Source organism: Ascaphus truei, chromosome 4 (assembly GCF_040206685.1).
Source record: "Ascaphus truei isolate aAscTru1 chromosome 4, aAscTru1.hap1, whole genome shotgun sequence".
Taxonomy (NCBI): domain Eukaryota; kingdom Metazoa; phylum Chordata; class Amphibia; order Anura; family Ascaphidae; genus Ascaphus; species Ascaphus truei.
In genome coordinates this window covers 28,034,198-28,054,400 of record NC_134486.1, presented here as the reverse complement: position 1 = coordinate 28,054,400, position 20,203 = coordinate 28,034,198, and the positions used below count along the sequence as shown (strand labels likewise).

The 20,203-nt window shown below is 46.2% G+C and overlaps 1 protein-coding gene and 1 long non-coding RNA gene across 8 annotated transcripts in view; one reads left to right on the top strand and one right to left on the bottom strand.

The window, feature by feature from the left end:
• LOC142492636 (carbohydrate sulfotransferase 9-like) overlaps positions 1-2,737 on the bottom strand; it is a 35,760-nt gene extending 33,023 nt beyond the window's left edge. The window contains exons 1-2 of one of the 7 annotated variants that reach the window (XM_075595465.1): positions 2,142-2,734; positions 150-421 (exon numbers count right to left, since the gene is read on the bottom strand). Coding sequence is in view for 1 of the 7 variants with exons in the window: in XM_075595464.1 (XP_075451579.1) it covers positions 2,142-2,184 (43 nt within the window). In the remaining 6 variants the exon portion in view is untranslated. Of the gene's footprint in view, positions 1-149; positions 422-1,659; positions 2,058-2,141 lie in introns of those variants that run through there. The other 6 variants (XM_075595468.1, XM_075595467.1, XM_075595469.1 and 3 more) reach the window with 6 other exon arrangements.
• On the top strand, positions 2,615-19,059 carry LOC142492638 (uncharacterized). The gene is made up of 3 exons (XR_012800865.1): positions 2,615-2,777; positions 6,872-6,972; positions 18,807-19,059. It is a non-coding gene; the product is annotated as an uncharacterized LOC142492638 (long non-coding RNA).
• Positions 19,060-20,203: the final 1,144 nt, after the last annotated feature.

Genomic DNA, 20,203 nt, shown 5'->3' with positions numbered 1-20,203 from the left:
TCGAGGACTGAGAAAACCACTGCCTCATATAAGTTTTGAAGAGGTGAGCTGCACAATGAAATGTTGTATTTCTTGAATTCGTGTCCCTATGTCTTACATTTGTTTTGTAATATTTTGGTGTTCAATGATATAAGGAGTTCAGCACTTACAGTAGAGTAGTTGCGTTCTCCAAAGTCTACAAACGGAGGTCCATCAGCTTTATTGTGCGCTGCCATTACCACTGGATTGAATCCAGGACCAAATTCCTTATGTGTTCTGCCATACAGTAGCTCTTCAGCGCCTCGTGCATCTCCAGTTGTTTTCGAGCCTCCGAAACTGGATTGAAGCTGGTGAAGTTGATTCTATGGTCATGCAGAGCCAATCCACATCAGAAGCCATCGTACAAATTGTTACAGTATGCTACAGATTTACAAGCTGGCATCTTTGTAGTCCCACAACACAAAACGTAAAGGAAGGAGACATCAAACTCCGTTAAAATGGGGTTATTATCACGTTCCGGTAAAAAAAAAATACGCGCATTAATAAAGCAGAAATAAGTTAGTATATATCAACGGTTCTATTATCGACAAAATGTGCGATGTGCCCTGAAATCATGTGTTATTTCTTGTGATAAATATCTCATTGCTGTTAAAATGGCTACAAAGTCCGTACACATGTTAAATGCGGCAAGAGCTAGGATTCCCCTTTTTTGGAAACAAGCAACAACACCCAGTGTAGAGGTTTGGATAACACGGAGTTTGGAAACATGCACATTGGAGAGGCTCACACACCTGAGGATGGAAACATTTGGCTATTATGCGAGCACATGGGAGCATTGTCGGACCCGAGGAGCAGGACCAACGGACAACTTACATACTGTACAGTACCCTCTGCACATAACTAGGAAAATGTTATACCGCGTTGTAGGATGGGTGAGTAACCTAATTCCTTCATAACATGGAATCAAACACTGGCAAAACAAACTTTAAAACGCCATCAATTTGTCTTGGTATTCTCAGACTTTAGTTAAAAACGGTAATGTCTGGCAAATGTAATTCTCACACTATTGTGCACTATTATAAGAACCTACAGTATAATTAAGCCTAGTTTCCACTGATAGTCTAGGGCCCCCTGCACCCCCCTGTCTGCACTCCCTCCTGCTCGCGCCCCCTCCTTACCTTGTCTTCAGCATCAAATGACACAGCGGGGTCACGTGATGTCACATGACCTTGGCAACGCGTCACCAATGTAAGGTAAGGGAAGTTGCAGAGGCCTCACACGATCCCCCAGCATTTAATTTAAATACCATGGGGAAGAGCATGGGGCCTCTGTAACCGCCGCGCCCCCCCCCCCCCCTGGAAAATGTTGCATCCCCTAGTTTGCGCGCCCGTGGTCTAGGCAACGACAACAACGTTGTCCAGAAAGACGGCTATTGTCTGTCACAACGATCAAGCACGGTCTTGAAGTCAAACACAAATGTAAATACTGAATATCAATTCAACTCTCACATTGTTGCGACATAAAAAGAAATGCGATATGCTGTAAAATATCACAAACTGCAAAACACTTCCATGTAACAATCTCATTCACAACACATTGTAGGAAAGGTGAAAAACAAAAAAAAACACACAAAATGTATTATTTGCAAGAGGGCCGTGATGTATGGAAAGTTATACTGACCTCGTGGGTACCATGGAAAACCGATCAAAACCTATTGCGCAGTGAATAATTATCTCTGCCACTTGGATGTCAAAGTAAATCTGCAGGTTGTTGTCTGCAGTTTGTGAAGTGGAGAATAAAGTGACCTTCAAAATAATGTGTCCAAATCAACAAATTATCTGTGTAAAAAACCCATGTATACACAGAGATGTGTATTGCATACATTTAAAAATGTTATATATTATATCAAATATGTATAAAGGGCATAAATATATTTTTTAAAAATCTAATTTAATTAAAGAAAATTAAAGAATTGTTCAATCATAAATAAAAAGCAGATGTTGTTACTTCAGTGTGAATCGGCCTCTCTGCCAGGTGCGTATGCAGCTCTGACAAGGAGGGATTCCCATCCTCACTAGATAGAAGCAATGTAACTGCAATGTAACCCCAAAGTGTGAGGTAGCACTACCCCCCTTGTGATGTGCAGTGCACGACGGTGGTACCTTCCTGGTCAACGTCCCAGACCTGGGTATACGTGGGCAACATGTTGGATCAGGTCCCACACAGCGGGGCCTCCAATATAAATCCCCTCACACCTTAGGTGCAGTCTGTGGTCCGCGGTGCAATCTCCAGCCGGAGTGTTCCACCTCTGCTGCCTCATGCAGCTGTGTCCGTGCTGTAGGTCGCTGCGCAGATGTCCGTCTGCCGGTGCAGTAGTGCAGGTTGCAGCTCTAATGTGGAGGGTCCCTATCTAGGTCCTTCCCTCCAAGGTCCTTCCCTCCCTACCTCTGTGGTATGATCGGGGCCTATCTGGGGCCTAGGGGGAATGTACTGGCCTAGTCCAGGAGCGTACTTTCTCCTGAGACAGTACCTCTCCCTCCCTCCATGACGTCTGGTCTTACTGTCTCCAGTACGCGGAGGATATCCAGAGTCTCTAAAATGGCCGCTCGCACCTCATTGGCTGGGACGGCCCATGTGACCTATCCCCACCCGAAGCTTCGGGGAGTTGTAGTTCCTGCTTGTTGTATGCGGAGCCAATCCAAGATGGCTGCCGCCACTTTCTCCCGATCCGACGGAGGCAACAGACCACCCGGGGCACCAGCGGGCCAATGCAGGGCAGCTCCCCCTCCTCTGAGCAGGTAAGGGGGACCCCGCTACACCTGTATATATTAAAACCAGGCTAGCTCAGCCGCTTTGTCCCTTTCCCTCCTGGCAGGCTCAGTTGGACTCCACTAACCCTTCTCTATCTCTCCTTGCCGACAAGGGGGGAAGCAAGCTCACTGAAGGGAAAAAGTACTGTGAGAACAGACATGCACTTCATTTTCAGTTCAGACACATCATCAACGGGCCGAGACGGATTTTGCTCCCCTTGAACTGAGCCATCTCTAAGTAAAATTATCTGTGTAATATAGTATTGTACGCAATGAGAGCGGCTTTAGCAGGGGCTCGCTTACGCAAGCGCGCGGAAGCGTAAGTCTTATGAAAATGTAAATTTTCGCGCTCATGGGAGCGCAGGGCCGGTCACGTGAGCGGTTCGCCCAATGAGGGCGAACCAGCACCGTGACGTCACTGGCCCGCCCCCCGACACGCCCCAGGATGGCGCGCTACCCAAGGCCAGGGAAAGCACCCGCTTTCCCTCAGCCTCAGCGCGCCTCCGCACGGGCTGAGCCACCATGGACGCAGCCTTATTCTAATACCTGAAACCTAAACAAAAGGGTTACAGTACATCTAGGTAACTTCCAACCGTTTCCCCTTCCCCAAATATATTTTCCCCTACTGCTGCCCGTATATTACCTATATTGTACATATTTGTATCTGTTTTTATTGATATACATTGGTTTTAACACCATTAACTGTGACTAATACCCACAGGAGTTCTCTGAGCGCAGGACGTGGGTTTGTTTTCTTACTATTCAACACTTCCAAAAATAAGATAGCTATAAAGCCATTTTAAATCATTTTATAACGTTTAATTGTAAAGAGGCTACATAGAAACATGGGAAGCGGGTTACATTTCCTCTCCCCCTCTCCCTGCCTTTTGTAGGATGTCCCTGAGCGTGCCGGACTTTACGCAGGGAAAGCGCATGTCTTTTCAATCACGTTCTCCAGAGAGGTTATCTGGCAGGGATTGGCCGATATGCACTATTTACAGTATCCATTGCAAAGTAAACCTTCTAACACAGCCTACGTTTGTTTTAAACAGGTTTATATTAGTTAAAAGAAGCCAATTCCATTCTAACGTATTTCAACAAGGTTTTTGGGGCGGTATGTACAGTTCTGTGAACATTACAGTGCATTGTATATTTCCCAGGCATGGATTGTTTTATATACAGTACATTCCACTTGCCTACAGTATCTTCCACGCACTGGGAAATATTTACAATGTGCCGTTCCAAATAATGATTCACCTTTCATCTGTGCCCAGCTTCCTCCCGCCCTGACAATTAAAGGCTTGTGAAAATGTTGATTACTTGCCAGTTTGCTGTAACAACCGTGCTTGTTTTCCACACCAGTGATATACTGTAATATAAAGAATCGCTGAGCGACACCCATGGAGTTTTTAGCAGACAATGATAGAGGAAACTTTGGCTGTTACCATGCGATGTTATATTCCACAATCCAGTCTGTCATCGCATGATTATTAATGTTGCTCTCTACTGCACTACCATAGGCCTGAACCGCGACTTTTCGCTCCAAGTCCGCTTTCCCCAAGAAAACAACGAACCCCTTTTTTTTAGTAAATAACCAAAAAGCAGGACCCCAGTCGGTTGGAAGAAAAGGCCACCACATTTATGTAATTCTAAACTTATTAAACAAACTAAATATATATATATCTAAAGGAGAAAAAAACAAAAAACAGGCGCACTCATAGTGTAGTAAAGTTAACAAATTTATAATAGGGACTGGGAAAAATATAAACTGCTCACTCACAAACGGAGAATATAAAATCGCATGTATGAGATATAAACTCAATCGCTAACATGTAGAGCAGGAACTCGATGGATCCTCCGGACAGACCACCGCATGCGTCACTGTGCAGGGGGAACACCGAAATGGTAATTCTTCCGAAGACCGGAGACAATCAGGTACCTCCTTGCGTTTCCAATGACTCTCCTGTTGTAAAGGGCTTCCGGATCAGCGTCCCTGCTCTCAGTGCATGAGATTCGCAAAGGACTTCCGGGTCAGCCTAATCACTGACAATGCACTCATACGCCGTGTACCAAAGAGTCCTAACAGTACAGATGCCGTGTATTAAAGAGTCCCAACAATACAGATGAATCTCTCCGTTCTCTCAGAGTGAAAAATTTAGCAGTATTAAAATATACATACTCCAAATAAAACACCCTACGCGTTTCGTCTTTAGAGACTTCGTCAGGGGAATATATATGAGATATATGGTTCACTCTGTATATATAGTCAGAATAGCCAATCACAGAAATAGAACTAATTAGTTAATAGATGACAGGTATGTTGCATGGTCAGATAGAATATTAACCCATGTATACAGTATGTTGGTGGAAAATAGTATGATTCGAGATATATGCATCTCTAATATATAAAGAGAATACTAGTTAATGCTTGTTACAAGAAAATGTATATAAGTTTATACTAATAAAAATAAAAATAATAATAAAACAACAATATATATATATATATATATATATATATGAAAAGAAATTAATCATGTCATTCTAACCAAAGAAACACAATATAATACATTAAAGTAAAAGATGAAAGAAAAAATTAAAAAATGTAAAATAAAATAAACATACATAACTTACAAACAAAATCCCATAATTAAAAATAAAAATAAAAATGAAAACACATATAATGCACAAAATATAAAAATCACATATACAATACCAATTTATAATCTCGTATAATCAATTTATAAATTAATTTATAAATAAATTTACCTATAAATTAAGTACCAATAATAGAAGTTCCTGAAAGGTACATATATGGACCAAATGCTAAATGCACTTCGAATACCTAGAATTAATACATAATATTATCCAGGAATTCAATACATATAATTTTAATAAAACATGAACTCACTGGTAAATATAACCAGAGACCCAAAAGTTCAGAGGGTACAAATATCATTCCACCATGATGTATCATTCCACCATGATGTATCATTCCACCATGATGTATAATATAGACAATAAAATAGACAATAAAATGTCCTAGAGGGAAGATTAGTGCCAAAATAATTGCACTTTTATATACCATCAAATATGATGTACAGATCAAGGAAAGGAGAAGAAGGCGACTGCTGCACCAGATATAGGGCGACTAAATATACATATATACACATATATACACATATATACACACATATATATATATATATATATATATATATATATATATAAACACAGATTACCAAAATCTTAACTTGTCTGCAGTATTAGTACCTCAACAACCTTTTTTGACCAGGAAGGTGTATTTCTAAGGTTATCTCCAGCAACCACTCATGAGTCTACCATGAGGTCGGCACTCACAGGACCACTTTACGACCATGTTCCTAAGCTGTCTCCTCCAATAGCCCATTTGAAGGAGCACCGACATAATCACATGACCCTGCTGGCAAGGTCTTACCAGCCTGCTGTGACGATCATGTAACCCTTTTTTTCATATTTAGCATAGTGCCCCAGGCCATGTGTTCCCTGGCCCTAGCATGTAAGTCCTGGTAAGTATAGGCAGTGCTGGGGTTAAATCCCTTTCACATGGGCCAGGATGTAAGTCCGTCGGCACACTTTATAATTTGGTGTCATAACCAGGTGCAGGCTGGATGGCAGTTGGAAGCGTCATGCCTGGGTGGGGGGTGGTAATGGGTCGCACGTAGTGTGGTGTGACACTGGTTCCTCCTCTAAAACCTACCCAGTTTGGGGCATGATTATTAACCCCTACCTAGGTATATAAGATGCTCCTTACCCAAATGTAGCTGTTGTCGATTCAAGGATGTAGCCTGCTCCCATAAGGGGGTAAAGAGGGGGCGACTAGTCTCAAGGGCCTCAAGCCCTTGGGGGGGAGGGGGCTAGTCATGGATGTAACGTATTCAAGATGCGAGGGAAGATGTTCCATGGCTGTCGGGTGTACACAGTACCTGTCTTGCAAGACAAGGAATCGGGCCTGGCCTGCCAAATAAAAGGTGAACCATTCCTGGTCTCTGTGTGGTTACTGAGAGTAAGGGGTTCCTGTACTGACTACTCTCTGCCTCCGGCAGCTCCCTACAGCATGAAGGCCCTGCATCAAAGACCTACCAGCCTGTCTCGTTGCTGCTCCCGCTAACATCCGCGGGGACTCAGGCTTCCTGGCCTACAGCAGGTGAGTTAACCAGCACCAGATACACACGTAGCATGAACATCACCCGTAAGGGGGGGGGGGAGGTGTTTCACATATGTAATTAATAAATAGATATAATTTGTTCTACAATACACAATACATAGAGAAAATAACAGCATATGATTGAACCTTACTTCTTGAGCACAAACTTTGTAAGAACTTTAAATAAACGTTCTTCTAAAACCTTAACTTTAGTTTACTAAATCTTGAAAAAAAGGAACAAACACAGTATAGGGGTGTAAACAAACACAGTATAGGGGTGTATACAAACACAGTATAAGGGTGTATACAAACACAGTATAGGGGTGTATACAAACACAGTATAGGGGTGTATACAAACACAGTATAGAGGTGTATACAAACACAGTATAGGGGTGTATACAAACACAGTATAGGGGTGTATACAAACACAGTATGGGGTGTATACAAACACAGTATAGGGTGGGTTTCTGGTTTCTCCATCCTTCATCTGATAAGTGGGTTCCACGTGCCACACTCCAACTTTTTGAAATCTTCACCTACTGTGCCAGTGCCTTACCCACTCAAGTCCACACAGCCAATCAAATTAAACCTTCCCCACACATTGGCACCTGGAATTAGGCAAACTGCATAGAAACCCTTTCCACCAATCAAAGTGTTGTCCCCGGTGGCCCAGAAGCATTTCCTGTCAAAATTGTCTTAGGGTTACCATGATCACTATAGGCCTACACACCCACACTTTTACCCATATCCCCCCCCCCAAAAAAATGTTATACCCATTTTACATCCAGATTCTCTGACTAGTACATACTGTATAACCCCTGAAAACAATGTTCCAAAGTAAAACAGCACATTCACAGCTCTGTCTCACCGCTTCTGTGCCCTCTGCCAACATTCCTTGAACTGAAAATGATAGATTAATAGCTTAGTGTTATTCACCCCAGGTGCTGAACATGCCTCCTTTAAAATGTGCATTTTGAACTCCAGGCAACGTAATACAAGAGGTCTCAATAAATGAACGACAGGGAGATATATAGCTGACAACACATTGATAGCCATGACAACACTCGTCTGTCCAAAATATAACTGACATTGGCCAAATCCCTCCCCACAACATGTACTGCTGCTACTATCGGGAACAGTTTGAGCAGAGTCAGATCACTCCTCACCGCTTCTCAACGCACTTTTCTGACCAAGCTGCAGTGCAGCAATTGCCATTCAGATAAACACGTTGACCCTGCTACATCAGTGAGTGGTTATATTTCCTCATTAGATAGCGGCACCTGTTTCCATGCAGATTTCCCATTTACAAAAGGAATTCCAAACCATTACACTTTCCCTACAGGGGTGCGTGACCCTTACATGACGGCCAGGACTTTGCCACTACAACGGTTGTGCTTTAATCGTCTCTTCTGACGTGGACACAGACTTTAAGGGGCGTCACTTATTTAATTTTCAGCTGGCATTCTAAAAACAATTAACTCGGTGTTAATGTCTATCCCTCCAAAAATAAGACGTTACCCGGCCCTTCTGTTTTTTTCTGAAGTCAGTGGCACCCCACACATTTCTGCCAAGTAATGAAAAGTCTGTAACAACCTGGCACAGATCTCAGATGGCCTAGGACCTACAAAAAGGAAATCATAGAGATAATGTACAATTAAAGCAGCAGTTTAAGCAATATCCTACACGTCTGTTTTTTTTTTTTTAATAAATCAATTCTGTACTATGAGAAAATACTTGTAGCATTTCCAAAGTGACAGCCCCCTTCCCCTTCTGATAGGCTATGGCTCTTGAGCCCCTCCCTCTCTCTAGCAGTGAACCAATTGTATCTAGTAACTGCCCAGTCATATTCCAGGAACTACATTGCCCAGAATGCTGTGCAAGAACTGAATTAAATAACCCGGAGCAGGCGATTGATTACAGGAGAACGGATCGATTTGCAGCTTAACTAATCACTTGTCAGTGTGCAGATTGACTTGATGCACATATGGAATAGAAAAAATAAATATAAATATATATATATATATATAATTTTTTTATTAATGGCAGCTTGAACTGCAGCTTTAAATTACTAGCAACATGCATCCTCTTTAAGCAGCCAATCTAGAAAAAAAAGCAAAGGTTTAAAAATAAGAATAAGAGATTAAGCAGCCGTAGGGAGGCACTTGTCTAAATAGTAATCACCCTCAAATTGACAGCCAACAGGTGAAAATATGATGCTCTGATTGGTAACGACCTGATGGCTGACTCAATGTCTGTCTTGGTAAGACCTGCCATTTAATTGCATTCCCTAAACAATTAGACAGTGTTATCAAAGACGGTGTCATGGAACAAGAATCACATTCCTGCCCGACCCCCCTTCTGCTTGTCAGCTCCTTAAGTTCAGCTGCAGGCATTGGTTCCACATACACACACTGTGCCTGTGTAACATGCAACAATGTTGCATTTCTTGCCTCTGAGCACGTAATCAGTGAACTGCTACTGCAGCTTCTCCAGTCCTCCCAGTTAATGGACTTTCCCATGTTCTCCCCTGTCTTTTGCTGACAGTTAGTGCAGTCCCACTCAACCTTTAGTGTGACCCCTGCCCCTCACTTTCTTTTCCACCCTAGATTACAGTGAGTACAGACCTGTCTGCATCCACCCCTGGTAAGGCCTTTCTCTCTTACCATAGTCTAACCCCATAGAAGCATCCCACATAGAGAAGCACTCTCTGCCTACACTACACCTACAAGTTCCTGTGTTTTCTAATCCAGCAATAAAATTAAGAAAGACATTAAGTACTTGTCATGCTTTGGAAGAGGGAGGACATGAGTTGAGCTTACTGGAATCATTCATACATCATTCGTGACCCTGGTTCCAGGAAAGTAAGAGAGAGACCGTGTATTAGAGGTCTACGCAGAAGATATCACTCACAGCCTTCATGCTACAAAAGTGCAGCTCTACACAGCTATACAGCAAACTGCTACAGCTTTCTGCAAAACAAGCAGCAGTTTAAACAGAATAGTGAAAAGAGGACCGTGTGCCTTGGGAAATACACACAGAGGAGCTGCTACCCACAGCCTTTATGCTAAAGAAACAAGCAAGCAGCTTACATAGCAAATAAATAGCAGTCTCTCACCACATTGCACAAGCACGTTGCTACACAGAGCCACAAGCCTCTACACAGCAAACTACCACAGCTTTATGCAAAGACAGTGAGCAGCCTTACTTTGCTAATACTACACAAAGGAAGCACCAAGTAGCTAAAACTGCACACAGTCTGCAGCTTTCACAGACAACCAGTAGCTCAAACTGCACAGCAGCCTTGCAACAAACAGTGCTTCTCTCACAATTACTAACTGCCTTTTTCTCTGTCTGAGTCCACCCGCTGCTCAGCCCCACAGTGAGGAGCCAACGGACACCTGTAAGTACAGCTACCCCAACGCTGCACGCTGCAGGACACCGCTCGGCATCATCTGAGACAGACGCCCTTCGCTGACAAGGTAAAAGACCGCACGCCACACGCACTGGCAAAAGGCCTACACACACCTACAGCATGGCAGAACTCAGAGCCTCACCAGACATCACGCAGGAAAGCGATCTCTCAGACACAGAGACCGCCGCGCAACTGCAACAGGCGCAGGCAGGCGCAAGGCCCAAACGGGCAGTCGCACTGACACAAAAGGCCCGCGAAAAATACGAAACTGACGTTGAAGCGCACCGCGCTAAATTAGAGAAGGCCTGGGAGGACACTGATCGTGAGATAAGTAATGTCGCAAGTGCTAGCGATCAAGCAACCCAGATTAAGCAAGCTATCACTCAGATTAAGTCAAGCCATAGACGTTACGTAACGCTGTCACAGGCATATTTCACCTATCTGACAAGAACTAACACAAAAGACAGCACGTGGGAACGCGATCTGCAAAAGGCGATTGACCTGGAGCGCGATGGCGTCGTGCAGACCGCCATCTCAGACGCCCAAAGCGAGAGAAAAGAGCTCCTCCTGGAGACCGCATCGCAGCGCTCAAGCACATCCAGGCACTCATCAAGGTCAGCAAGATCAGCGCAGTCGAACGCGTCCAGCGCAAGCACAAACGCTACCAGGGAGCGAGCCGCCGCAGAGGCCGCACGTGCCAGGGCTGAATATAGTCGCAGAGAGGCAGCCGTAAGGACAGAAAGAGCGCGCATAGAAGAGGAGGAGCAGAATGCCGCCGCCGCTGCTAACGCCGCCACCGCCGCTGCTACCGCCGCCGCTGCAAATGCCGCCGCTGCCACGGCGCGTAAAAAGGCCGAATTGGACGCGGATCTAGAGGCACTTAATCAAGAGAAGGAAGCCGCCGCCGCCATAGCCCAAGCTGAAGTCCTAGAGGCAGCCGCGCAACAGGATGGCGGGGAGCAACCCTACAGACGGATTGCCTCAGAGGATCCAGTCCAACGCACTGAAGACTACGTCAGGAGCCTCTTCAGCGTGAACACCAGCGCACCATCTCAACATGGATGGAGCGACTCCACAGATACCGAAGACTCGCTAGGACCACGAGGAGAAGACGCTGCTCCATCAATGACACATGCTGCCTGGGATAGCCACAGCCGCAACAGTGATCCACACGCCAGCGTGCACACGGATGCACCACAACAGGCTCGCAATCCAGGTACACCCACACGGGAGAAAACAGCCCCTCACACTGGCCAGCAGTCATCACGCATCCATGCCAAGGAAGAGGCGACCGCACGGACCCTCCCAGCAACTACTTCAGAACGGGACAAACGCGCCAATGTCTCAGGTCTGACAGACATAGCCAAGTACATGATCCGGCGTGACTTGGTGCACGCAGGACTCATCAGCTTCGACGACCGCCCTGAGAACTACCGGACGTGGAAGTTCACGTTCAAAGACGCAATCGACAGCTTGGACTTCTCAGCAAGGGAAGAGCTCAACCTGTTAGTCAAGTTCCTGGGGAACGTATCCAGGGAGCAAGCACAGAGACTTCGGACGGCAAACGCGCATCAACCCCAAGTAGGTCTTGAAAGGCTAGAAGAGTCCTACGGCAGCCCCGAAGCAGTCGAGGATTCACTCTTCAAAAGAATCGAGAGCTTCCCCAAGATCACGAATAAAGACTACTCGAAGTTACGAGATCTTGGAGACCTGCTGCAAGAACTGGAGTTCGCAAGGAAAGACCACTCCTTAATAGGTCTCAACGCCCTAGATTCAGCTCGTGGAGTGAGACCCATCCTGGAGAAGCTACCCTTCAACCTCCAAGAAAGGTGGCTTTCACAAGGTTCCAAATACAAAAGGGAGAAGCAGGTTGTCTTCCCCCCATTCTCATTCTTCGTGAGCTTCATCCGCGAAGCGGCAAGGACAAGGAACGATCCCAGTTTCATCTTAGGTGCGCAAACCACATACAGTGCGAGCAGCCTGAAGAACGAGAGACCAGCGACGAGATATGGTAACCCCCAAACACCCGTCTCGGCCCGCAGGACGGACGTGCCTCCCACGACCCAAACTACTCCCGATCAGTCGGTCGCCGGAGACAAGGAACCAAGGGACCCAAACAGGGAATGTCCCATACACAAGAAGCCACACCCACTCAACAAGTGCTTTGGGTTCAGGATGAAGTCCCTAGAGGAACGCAAGAGGTTACTTGGAGAATTCGGAGTTTGCTTCAAGTGCTGCGGTTCCACGACTCAACTTGCCAGGGACTGTAAGGAAGAGATCAAATGCACAGTGTGCGAGAGTGACAAGCACGTGACAGCGTTACACCCAGAGGCGATGACACTCCACCAACTCAAGAACCCATCCTCCATAGCGGAGCATGGCGGGGAGAAAGAAGAAGGAGTGTCAACATCCGTCACATCTCAGCACACTGAAGTTTGAGGAAAAGAAGGTGACAAAATGTCCTGCTCCAAAATATGCCTTGTCGCAGTGCACCCCCAGGGACAACCTGAGAAGGCTATTCGGATGTACGCAATCCTCGACGACCAGAGCAACCGATCACTGGTCAGGTCAGAGTTCTTCGACATGTTTAACATACAAGATGGTGCTTCTCCTTACACTCTCAGAACGTGCGCACGGCAAATGGAGACCACAGGGAGAAGAGTGAATGGCTACACCATATGCTCAATAGACGGCAAAGTGAACATGCCCCTTCCCACACTCATCGAGTGCAACCACATGGCCACAAACAGGGACGAGATACCCACACCAGACGTGGCACTCCATTACCCCCACCTCAAAGGAATAGCCAACCACATCCGGCCGGTGGAACAAGACGCCAAGATCCTGCTGCTGCTCGGTAGGGACATCATGAGGGTACATAAAGTCCGTAAACAGCATAACGGACCCCACAACGCGCCATACGCCCAAAGACTCGACCTAGGATGGGTTATAGTGGGCAACTCGTGCACTAACAAAGAGCAATGGCAAGACTACGTTGATGCCCGCAGAACAGAGGTGACAGAATGTGGACACACATCTCTCCCTGAACCATGTCTTGGCCATCTCCAAGTGACCGAAGGGCCAAGTGAAGAGAAAAGACAAGGTCATACCCCTGAGACCAACAAAGACATCCTCACGCCGATGGGACGCGACAATGGCTTAGGATGCTCAGCAGTCCAGACAGCCAAGGATGATGAGTCGATTCCACCGAAGGAAGAGAGTAACCTCCCAAAGGTGACCGACAAAGGGATCGTCCTAAAAACAACAAACAATCAGACAATACTCCCGCGAGCAAGGGCACAATTAAGACGTACAGTTGTTCCTCTCCACAGAGTATCAAGCAACAGAGCAACCGATTGCCACGGCTGGCACAGCCGCAAAAGATTGCGCCCCACAGGCGAAGCCACAGTGTCAAAAGGACTGTTCGTTCAAACACGTAAGAGGGGACAGTTGCAGAGACATTTCCCAAAAGGATTTACAAGGACAAAAGAGACTGTTCTTCGTCATGTCCAGGGAGAAAACAACCTCCCGATGGCAGTCAACAAAGAAACACAAAAGCGTTTCACCAAACTACGCGGAGATGTTCTCGTGCAAGAGAAATGTACCGATGAACTACGGTGCACAGCGTTCCAGACAACAAGGAACGATGACAAACAAACACCATCGAGGGAAGATAGAGGATTCCCGAGGTTAACTGTCAAGGAGCTCTCTAAAGACGGACTAAGCAGTCGGGTGACTCCGCTACCATTCCGTTCACCAAGGAGGCGCTTCCCAAACAATGGAGAACATGCCATCTCTAGGTTCACCTCGCACCTCTGCGGCCCACAAAGGGAACCAGAGACCAAAAACAACTTTGTGGTCTTCATCCAGAAGATATTCTTTACCGGCCACGCAAAGCCAGCACCTCTAATGGAGGAAGGCGAAGAATGTCGGTACCTCCAATCACCTGGGGCCTACCACCCTCAGGAACCCGATCAAATCCGGGTAATGTTCAACCCCAGCGCTCAGCTTCAGGGAGTCTCCCTGAACGACGCCCCCTTTATTGGATTACATTCGACAACCAGTTTTCCAGGGACAGTAATCCGCTCCCACAAGGAGCCAAAAGCCCTCTCCTTCTGCCAAACGCCAGGTGATAGAGCAACAGGCTGCCACGGTTGGTATACCTACAAGGGGATACACTCTGTGGGTGAAACTACAGAGACAAAAGGACTGCTCTCTTACAAGACTAAAAGGAAACAGTGCCAGAGACTTTTATACAAAGACATTGTGGTGCAACCAGCAAACCTGGAGCTGTGCATCCACCCTGCATCCTTTGCCAAAGAACCTTGGCCAAGGGACCTTGATACCAGTGATACCGGCCGGTGTCACATCACTATGTGGATATGGACTCTTGCATTGTTTGAGAATGTGATGTTATCTTTGTCATGCATTGCACATATGTTCCACATATTCCAGTTATATAGTGGTATCTCCAGATACCAGACGGGGAGTGTCATGGAACAAGAATCACATTCCTGCCCGACCCCCCTTCTGCTTGTCAGCTCCTTAAGTTCAGCTGCAGGCATTGGTTCCACATACACACACTGTGCCTGTGTAACATGCAACAATGTTGCATTTCTTGCCTCTGAGCACGTAATCAGTGAACTGCTACTGCAGCTTCTCCAGTACTCCCAGTTAATGGACTTTCCCATGTTCTCCCCTGTCTTTTGCTGACAGTTAGTGCAGTCCCACTCAACCTTTATTGTGACCCCTGCCTCTCACTTCCTTTTCCACCTTAGATTACAGTGAGTACAGACCTGTCTGCATCCACCCCTGGTAAGGCCTTTCTCTCTTACCATAGTCTAACCCCATAGAAGCATCCCACATAGAGAAGCACTCTCTGCCTACACTACACCTACAAGTTCCTGTGTTTTCTAATCCAGCAATAAAATTAAGAAAGACATTAAGGACTTGTCATGCTTTGGAAGAGGGAGGACATGAGTTGAGCTTACTGGAATCATTCATACATCATTCGTGACCCTGGTTCCAGGAAAGACGGCATACAACACCCCGAATAGGGAGACCAGGACAAGTGGGGCATCCTTTTGTAAGTACCTGGATCTTTTTAGATACCAAACGTAATGGGGAGATTATTGAGTAGGAAATGTGGGAAGCTGAAAGAGGACCACTACTTTATTTAAAAGCCACCTCACTGTGCAGTTCCTATACAATATTCAAGTGACACTGCTCTGATTTACATAGTCTGCCCAATTCCCAGATTGTTGATAATTAAAGGGTATAAAAAAAACCCGTAAAATTTACCATCAGCAACACTCAAACCCAAACAGCCATTATAATGAAACTGTCACCTGGAGATTAGTAAACTGCACAGCAAAAATCTGCGGCTGCGAAGGAGTGACTGCGGCGAGTTGGCTGTGGAGGAGTGGCTGCAGTGAGTTGGCTGCGGAGGAGTGGCTGCAGTGAGTTGGCTGCAGAGGAGTGGCTGCAGTGAGTTGGCTGCGGAGGAGTGGCTGCAGCGAGTTGGCTGCAGAGGAGTGGCATTGGCAAATTGGCTTCGGAGGAGTGGCTGCAGCGAGTTGCCTGCGGAGGAGTGGCTGCAGTGAGTTGGTTGCGGAGGAGTGGCTGCGGTGAGTTGGCTGTGGAGGAGTGGCTGCAGTGTGTTAGCTGGGGAGGAGTGGCTGCGGTGAGTTGGCTGCAGATCAGTGGCTGTGGCGAGTTGGCTGCAGAGGAGTGGCTGCAGTGAGTTAGCTGTGGAGGAGTGGCTGCGGTGAGTTGGCTGTGGAGGAGTGGCTGCAGTGTGTTAGCTGGGGAGGAGTGGCTGTGGTGAGTTGGCTGCAGATCAGTGGCTGTGGCGAGTTGGCTGCGGAGGAGTGGCTGCAGTGTGTTAGCTGGGGAGGAGTGGCTGTGGCGAGTTGGCTGCAGAGGAGTGGCTGCAGTGAGTTAGCTGTGGAGGAGTGGCTGCGGTGAGTTAGCTGTGGAGGAGTGGCTGCGGTGAGTTGGCTGCAGATCAGTGGCTGTGGCGAGTTGGCTGCGGAGGAGTGGCTGCAGTGAGTTAGCTGTGGAGGAGTGGCTGTGGCGAGTTGGCTGCGGAGGAGTGGCTGCAGTGAGTTAGCTGTGGAGGAGTGGCTGCGGTGAGTTGGCTGCGACAAGTCGTCCTAGACCGCTGACAAATACATACAGATGTAGCGCGACTTCATGTGTCCGGCACCGTGGCAAGCTGCGTTATCGCCACCCTAGCTTCCTCGGGGCCACATGATAATCACGGTGGGGGGTCCAATGCAGGAGCATGGAGTCACCGCAGCGGTGTTGAAGCCGGCACTGTCTCGGGAGCTGTGGCTTTTTGCTTCTTCAGTCACGGCTCACGAGACGATACGCCTTGCTACATCTCTATATACTTTCTACTCCTAAAATCCCAGACCGAATTGTGGAGCATAAAAGTTAACACGGTGCTGCAACCGATAAGGTATTTTAATATCATTTTCTTAGGCCGCGTACATACTGCGTGCGACTGCGCATGCGAACAAAAGGCCGCGCCTCAGCGAGGCAGGCCACAGAGTGCACGACCGCGCGTGCAATGAAGCGGCGCGGCAGATTTTTCGCAAGACAAATTTTCTTGGTTTTTGCCGGGCGATGGCCGGGTCACATGGGCGGTTCAGCCAAAGAGGGCAAACTGCTCACGTGATGTCACCGCCATGCCTCCTGTCGCTGTGGATCACAGGCCACAGATCGCTTGGCCGCCAGGCGCGCGCGCGCCCCACGTGTCCGCACTACATCCGAGGCCTTAAAATAATTCAGTTAAATGTTCCTTTGATACACAGTATTCTGAGTAGCTTTTTTAGACAGTTAATGATTGAATACACTCATTAATGAGATATAATGCATATTTACTGTACAATACAATTTATCTTCCTCACTTTATTTAGAGAAACACTTGAGAATTCAGACGTAGACTATGTCGTCCCCCCAAAAAAAACCACAATTACCGTATCTATAATTATACCATACAGCACGGAGAGAAATAGTTTGAGTTTTTAAACCTCACGTTTAAGAATAAATCTACAAAAACATCCAGTAAGGATGTATTTGCCCCCAAAACGAAAATTCTTTCATCAATCAACTTAAGTGAGTTAGAATTTACAGAGCGTCGGTAAGAATATAGAATAGTAAAATCATAACAGGAATATGTTATCAGTAGAACAGGAAATTCTATTTATACAAAACTATTCTATTTCAAATGAAAAAATACACAGAATTCTTTGCTAAAATTAAACATCCACTCGTGCAGGTCTCCTTAGCCTTGTGAGTAGCTAATTCCGAAAGCTATAAAAGAAACCTAAAAATCGTACATGGTGCAAGGTTTGCCTTTTGGTGGGAAGGGGGAGGGGGGCAGAGAGAGTCTTGCATGCCATTAATAATATATTTTCTTAATTGCCATAAAAGAAAATCATAGAAAGCACTTTTTGTTTTAATTAAAGCAGCAGCACCGTTTACTTTTGCCCGACATATAAGTATGTTTTTAACTTACTATCCTGGCTGTTCTTTACAGTATATTGCTTTAGTTGTGAAATCTTCTACTTTTTCCCATTTGGAGCTAGAATTAATATAAAATCCTTTGCACTCATTGGCGCTAACTGGTATAGTAAATATACTAAGTACTCCTACAAATATCTGTTTTCCTGTCCACATCTTAAGGCAGTTTTTTTTTATCTTCAGCCTTTGGTACAGGCAGTGTACAGTAGATTGCATTTTCTTCATACTTCAGATTATGCCATTCTGTCAGTCTTTTTTTGGTTTAAATCAGACACATTATTTATTTTATCCTTAAATGCAAAACAAGTGTAACCCCCTAATCTGCACTGGCTATTAATGAGTTAAACTATTTGGAGTCTCTCTAATTAGTGTAGCAAAGGTGGGGAGTGGCTTAGGTCCCATGATATAAAGTTAATTTAATTTGTTTTTCGCTTCAGTTCTGTTTGAGTTTAGTTTTTTATTTGAAGTCAAGTAAATGTCCTACAGCATACAGATATACGAAGACTTACTATCTTCGGTAGCGTGACAAGGCACGAGATTCTGCCCGCGGGAACACTTTGTTGACCGGTGGTCAACAAAATTATTTTGTGGGGTTTATTTATAAATACTGACTGTGTCTATTATGTGGTTTCCTACTGTAGCATTGAAAGAGAGTGTGGGATTCAGGGGTGGGTTACATTACACAGAACAGTACAAAGTGTTTATTACTGTAACAATAGCCTCGTGCTGCCTATCGTTACTGCAAAGTACTATGGCAGCCCCAAAACCCCATGTGGGTCACCCAGTCACATGGCCACGATATGCAAATAAATACAGGGGAGACACACTTGGTTTTTCGCGGTCACGGAAACAGTAAGTATTGCTAAATCTGTAGGAGTTCAATGTTTTGCAGAGGATCAGGACAGGAACATTCATAGAATCATCAGGGCAAGTGGCCGTAAGATGTTATCGGAGGCATAGAGCATCGGGGGCACTGGACAAGCTAAGGTCCTGTGAGCAATTGAGGATCTTAAGAGATAGATCCTAATTACCTCAACTGTAGAAGTTACTCCCCAGTCCTAGCCTGATAGAAGACTCCTTTGGGCACCATCCTTACTGCCTTTAGCAAGGGTCCCCTTCAGGTTGAACACCAGGAATTGCCTATTGGGAGAAGCTATTGTTGCTGTTGCTGTTGAAGACTCTACAATAAAGACTTTATATTTGTTTCATAAAAGTCCATGGTGCCCATTTTTTATCCTCCTCCACTCCTCAAGAGCCCCAAAGCCACTTCCCCATCTTCAACTGAGAAAGACGGAGCTAACTATACCCCTCTGGGAGACAACACGAGTATTAATTATGGCAATGTTGTTGAGATAATGTTACATGCTACAGTAGAAATAATACTTTTTCATTTCAAGGCCAATAAAACTTGCTGAGTAGTAAGGTAGATTTAATGTGTTAGTTACAATAGGGATCTGATCAGTGGCATAGCTAGATATACGCAAAAACAATTCCAGGGTCCCATTATAAGTGAACGTATTCCGTAGATTCATGAGAAAAATTTGCCTCGATTTCAATTGGAAGATATCTCTCCCCCTCATCTCTCCTTGTCATCTCTCCCCCTCCTCCTCCTCCTCATCATCCCTCATAATCTCTCCCCATCATCCAGCTTTCTCCCCCTCCTCCTCCTCCAGCTCTCTCCCCTTTCCTCCAGCTCTCTTCCCCTCTTCTAGCTCTCTCCCCCTCTTCTAGCTGTCTCCCCCTCTTCTAGCTCTCTTCCCCTTCTCCAGCTCTCCCCCATCCTCCAGCTCTCTCCCCCTCCTCCTGCTCCATGCCTACATGTGAGACAGTGTGGTGATAGAGGCAGGCGGGGAGAGATGATGATACTCAGTGGCGGGCCGCCAGAGTGAAGCAGAGGAGCAGCTGGCAGAGAAGTTAGGAGTTACACAGGGGCAGAGCAGGAACGCGCTGTAGCTGCATAGACACCGGAAGTAAGAAAGACTTCCGGGTCAGATCACTGCGGCACGCTCCTCCTTGGCTCTGTCCTGCTCTGCCTCTGTGCAACTCCTAAATCCTCTGCCGGCTGCACTTCTGCTTCACTCTGGCGGCCCGCGGCCGCGTACCATCATCTCCCCACACCTGCCTCTATCAGGGGGATAAGAGAGAGAGAAGGTCAGCAGGGCCGCCATCAGGGGTGGGAGAGGGAGCCCCCAAGAGCGCGGGTCCCCGGGCTCAGCTATGCCCCTGGATTTGATATACTTAGCTTTTCTGGGTGACATCAGGAAAGCAATATTCTTTGTATATGATTTT